This window comes from Galeopterus variegatus, unplaced genomic scaffold (genome assembly GCF_000696425.1).
Source record: "Galeopterus variegatus unplaced genomic scaffold, G_variegatus-3.0.2 Scaffold212, whole genome shotgun sequence".
NCBI lineage: Eukaryota > Metazoa > Chordata > Mammalia > Dermoptera > Cynocephalidae > Galeopterus > Galeopterus variegatus.
The window spans coordinates 732,358-736,579 of NW_007726323.1; the positions used below are offsets into that span (position 1 = coordinate 732,358).

At 50.9% G+C, this 4,222-nt stretch overlaps 1 protein-coding gene across 2 annotated transcripts in view; it reads right to left on the bottom strand.

The window, feature by feature from the left end:
* The window catches only part of PPARGC1B (peroxisome proliferator-activated receptor gamma, coactivator 1 beta), a 108,338-nt gene that overhangs the window by 23,806 nt on the left and 80,310 nt on the right, over positions 1 to 4,222 (bottom strand). For both annotated transcript variants that reach the window (XM_008565910.1, XM_008565909.1), the window contains exon 2: positions 3,996 to 4,169. In XM_008565910.1, the coding sequence (XP_008564132.1) occupies positions 3,996 to 4,169 (174 nt within the window). The remainder of the gene's footprint in view (positions 1 to 3,995; positions 4,170 to 4,222) is intronic.

Consider the following 4,222-nt stretch of genomic DNA (forward strand, 5'->3'; position numbering starts at 1 on the left):
AGTCACCCAGTGATGACATCATCAGCACCAGATAGAATGGGAGCTCCCACACTTTCCCAGGTAAAGTAGCAAATGGCCCAGACACTGTGAATTATCACACGTGTCAGAGCTCGCAGGGCTCTGGGGGCACGTAGTGACCAGGGATGTCAAACACATGGCATGCGTGCTACCACTCCCTGCATCACAAACCACTCTTGACATAGGGCTCCAGGCAACGACCACCCATCAATCACAGTTGGCACTCAGGAGGAAACCTAGCTGCCATTCTTTGGGGATGTGAGGAATGGAGCCCCAGGAGAGAGATGTGTCAAGGTCACCCAGTAAGTCAGGGTGTGGGGCCAAAGACTCGAGAACCAACGCCGACTTACTCAGCACCAGACACAGGCTGAAATAGGTACGAAACAGTGAAGACCTCAAGAAGCGCCCATCAGGTTGGGTAAAAACGAAAATGACTAACAGAAGGCCTTCCCCTCTCTGAAGCCCGCCCCTGGGGCTGTTCAGCTCTGGAACAGCCCGTGGGCTTGGAGGCCGGGAGCCGGCTGGGAAGAAAGGTGGTTCCCGCACACTCCAGGCCATGCAGGCCAGGCCCGAGCCCGGGCATCACGGGAGCCGCGCCACCCTCGCTCTCCCCGCGCCCATCCCTCAGCTCTCCCTGCTCCGCTCAGAAAGGGAGTGCAAATTAATGGAGAGTTAATCAGCTGAGGAAGGGATATTAATAGACTCGGCCCCACCCCCCACCTTCCTGAGCTGATCTCAAGCTGGAGGAAAAGGAGCCTTCAAGAAATCTGAGGGAAAATACTTCATTTTGAGGACCTAAAAAAGCTGGAAGAAATGTCACAGGACAGAATTTAGGCTATCAGGGCCGGAAGAACACTGACAGATCCTCTTCTGTCTAGGGGGCTTACTTGAGTTCCCAGAAACTGGTCCCCCTCATTTTTCTGGGAGTAGGTCCATGATTTTATCAGAGTCTAAAAGGACCCAGGGACTCTCTTCCTCCATCCCCACTGACTAGGAACCACTGACCTAGTCCATGTTCCTTCCTCGTTCCTCACAAGAGGAAACTGAGGCCCAGCCAAAGGGAGCTACTTGCCCAAGGCCACACAACAAATTGTGGCAGAACAAGCCAGTGCCTGCTTACTCTAGAAATGTGTACTAAGTGCCTGGAGTGCTCCAGCCCTAAGGACTCTGGGGCACACAGAAAATGAAAGGCAATGTTCCTGTCCCCAAAGAGCTGTCAACCCTTGTAACTCCAGCTTGTTCTCCACTTAAGTGCCTGGAGTGCTCCAGCCCTAAGGACTCTGGGGCACACAGAAAATGAAAGGCAATGTCCCTGTCCCCAAAGAGCTGTCAACCCTTGTAACTCCAGCTTGTTCTCCACTCTCCCAGTTTGTGTCCATAGCAATGGTGCCATCTGATCGTTAGAACACAGCTCTGACACAGCAAGGCTCCAGGATTCTCACTGGTCCCATGAGGAAACTGTCTGAGCTAGCGACAGAAGGAGGATTAGAACCTACAACCCCAGCTCAAGGTTTTTGGAATGGGTCGTGTCTGGCCCTTGCCAGGGAAGAAAATATTACTATCAGGTCCTTCATGCAACATGTATGAATGGAGTCCTTACAATGTGCAAGGGCCCTGGAGATGAATAAAATGTCTGTCCTCATGGAACTCACAGTCTGAAGGACACATACACGTGAAATGGAAGTGCATGAGAGGAAGCACCTGCCTTAGGAGGAGGTAACATCAGAGCTGGGCGTCAAAGGATTGATTCATTTGATGACTATCAAGCCCTGGGAGTACAACAATGCACAATACGAACACAGCCCCCACATGCCCAGACTTCATGATGGGGAGGGTGGGCCACAAGTGGGGACAGGCCCTGATCACATAATTACATACACAGAGGGTGCATCAGGGAGTTGTGGCTGGAGCTGGACTAGTCGTGGGAGAGCTGGAAGGGTGTGCAGGCTACAAAGGAGAGAGGGGCTGGGTGGGCCTAGGGCTCTGTCAGGTGTGAGGACTGTCTTCCTTGCTGGGCAGGGAGCCTGGGGGCCGCACTAGGTTTACTGTGTTTGAAACCATCTCATGCTTGCTGAAGGGTCTGGCCAGTCTGAGTAAGAGGGGGCTGTATAGTTCAGGTGGGGATGGTCTCCAGGCAGCATCCAAACTCCACTCTCATTAGCTTTCCACAACTTAAAAGCATTTTCTAGAAGCTGTCCTCCAAAGAGGGAAGGAGCAACATAGAGAAGGTATTGTCCCAATGGTTCAGATAAGGAATTGGAGGTCCCCAGATGGAGCCAAACTAGAGCCTACACTGCTGACTTCTCACAGGGATGGCCAAGGGGCTCAGCGTAGCAATATAGGGTATGGGTTCCTAGGTTAGAGTCTTTGCCCTTACCCTTGGTAGCTGTGTGACTTTGGGCAAGTTACTTAACCTCTCTGAGCTTTACTTCCCTCACCTGTAAAATGGGTTATTAATAGTATACAACTTATAGGCAAGAATAGTTTTGGGAAAAATCCAGGCCCCTAACCAGGGTCCACAAGACTGCATGATGTGTCCTTGCCCACCTCTCTTACCTTGTCTCCCAACACTTTCCCCTTAGCTACTACCCTTCAGCCCTTCTGTTCCTCCAACACCGCAAGCCTTTCCTGATTTGTGGCTCTGCACCTAGTGCTTTTCTATGCCTGGAAAGCTCTGTACCTACTCTCTGATCTTCATATAGCTGCCTCCTTATCCTTCTACTAAAACATCTCTTCCTCTGAGAGGCCTTTCCTGACCACCCAGTCCTCAGATCTTTTCTATTCCCAGGTTTGTTTCCTTCTGTGCCCTTATCATGAGTGACTACTGTTTGCTTATGTGTTTACTGATCTAGGTTAAGTCTACCCCTCTAGACTGTAAAGTCCACTGATGAACACAGTGCCTGACACACAGGGAGCTTGGTAAATGTTTCCAGAAAGAATAATAAAATCTGTCAGAAGGACTATTTGACATGATTCTTGTGGCCACCAGCATGGCGCTTGGCACACAGTGTGGTGTTGTTGTTGTTATATGGCCAGAGAGGCACAGGGAGCTGCCCCCAATCTTCTGCCCCCAATCTTCATGCAAAAGAAGATTCCAAGAAAAGAATAATGAATCCAAATGTACCCATCGTCCAGCTTCAACATGGCCAATCTTAGTTCATCTATCACCCTCTTTCCACACACCCACACATGCACATCCACGCGGAGCTTGCTTCATTCTAAAGCAAATCCCAGACATCAAATTATTCCATATAAGAGGAATTCTTAAAGGCAATGTCAGCCGTCACGTGCCCCCAAGGCTGGGCGCAGGGGCAAGCAGGGTTGAGAGAGGCATTTGGATAGTGGTTCTTGGCAAAGCCTCTTGTTAAGGAGCTTCCAGGCTCCAACTGAAAATTGGAGATAACTGTAGTTATGAATAAGAGTTGTTAAGAGAATTAAATGAGTTACTATACACAAACAGGGACGGTCCTACCACAGAACAGTTGCTCAATAATTGTGAGTCATTTTCATTATGGTTACGAAGCCCTGGCTCAGGAGGCAGGCTGACTGGGTTTGAATCTAGTCCAGCTACTGACTAAGCAAATGGCCCCAGGATCATGACTTAACCTCCCAAGCCTCAGTTTTCTTGTCTGTACAATGGGGAAAGAATGGCACCTACTTCAGAGCATGGGAATGAGGATTGAATGAGATAATGTAGGGAAAGAGGACTTGGAGCCCCTCTGGGCCACGGAGGGGCTGGGTTCTGCCTGGGAGGTATAGAGAGAGCAGATCATCCTAGCTTTACTTTCGGGGGTGATATCAGGCCAGGCGAAGGAATGAGAACTGTCCCAGATCAGATGCAGACCCAGCACAAAAAGTGGGGTCCTGAGAGCTTTGCTGGGTAAGAGGGCTTCTTTGTATGAGCAGGCATGAAAGGAGGGGCAGCAGGGCAGAGGGGCACTGTGGGGCAGGAGGTGGCAAGGCTCAGGAGGGCATACCTGGAAGAGCTCAGAGTCATCAGGGCCATACTGGCTGGGTTCAGTCTCAGAGTTCTCAGGGCACCACTGCAGCTCCTCAAAGCAGGTGGCTGAGTCAAAGTCACTGGCGTCCAGCTGGGAGAGGTCGAGCTCCGGAAAGTCAGCGCAGAGTTGCTCCTCCCCAGACCCCGCACCCTGAGGAGACAGGAAGGAAAGAGGTGGATCAGAGTGGAATGTGGCTAGACCCA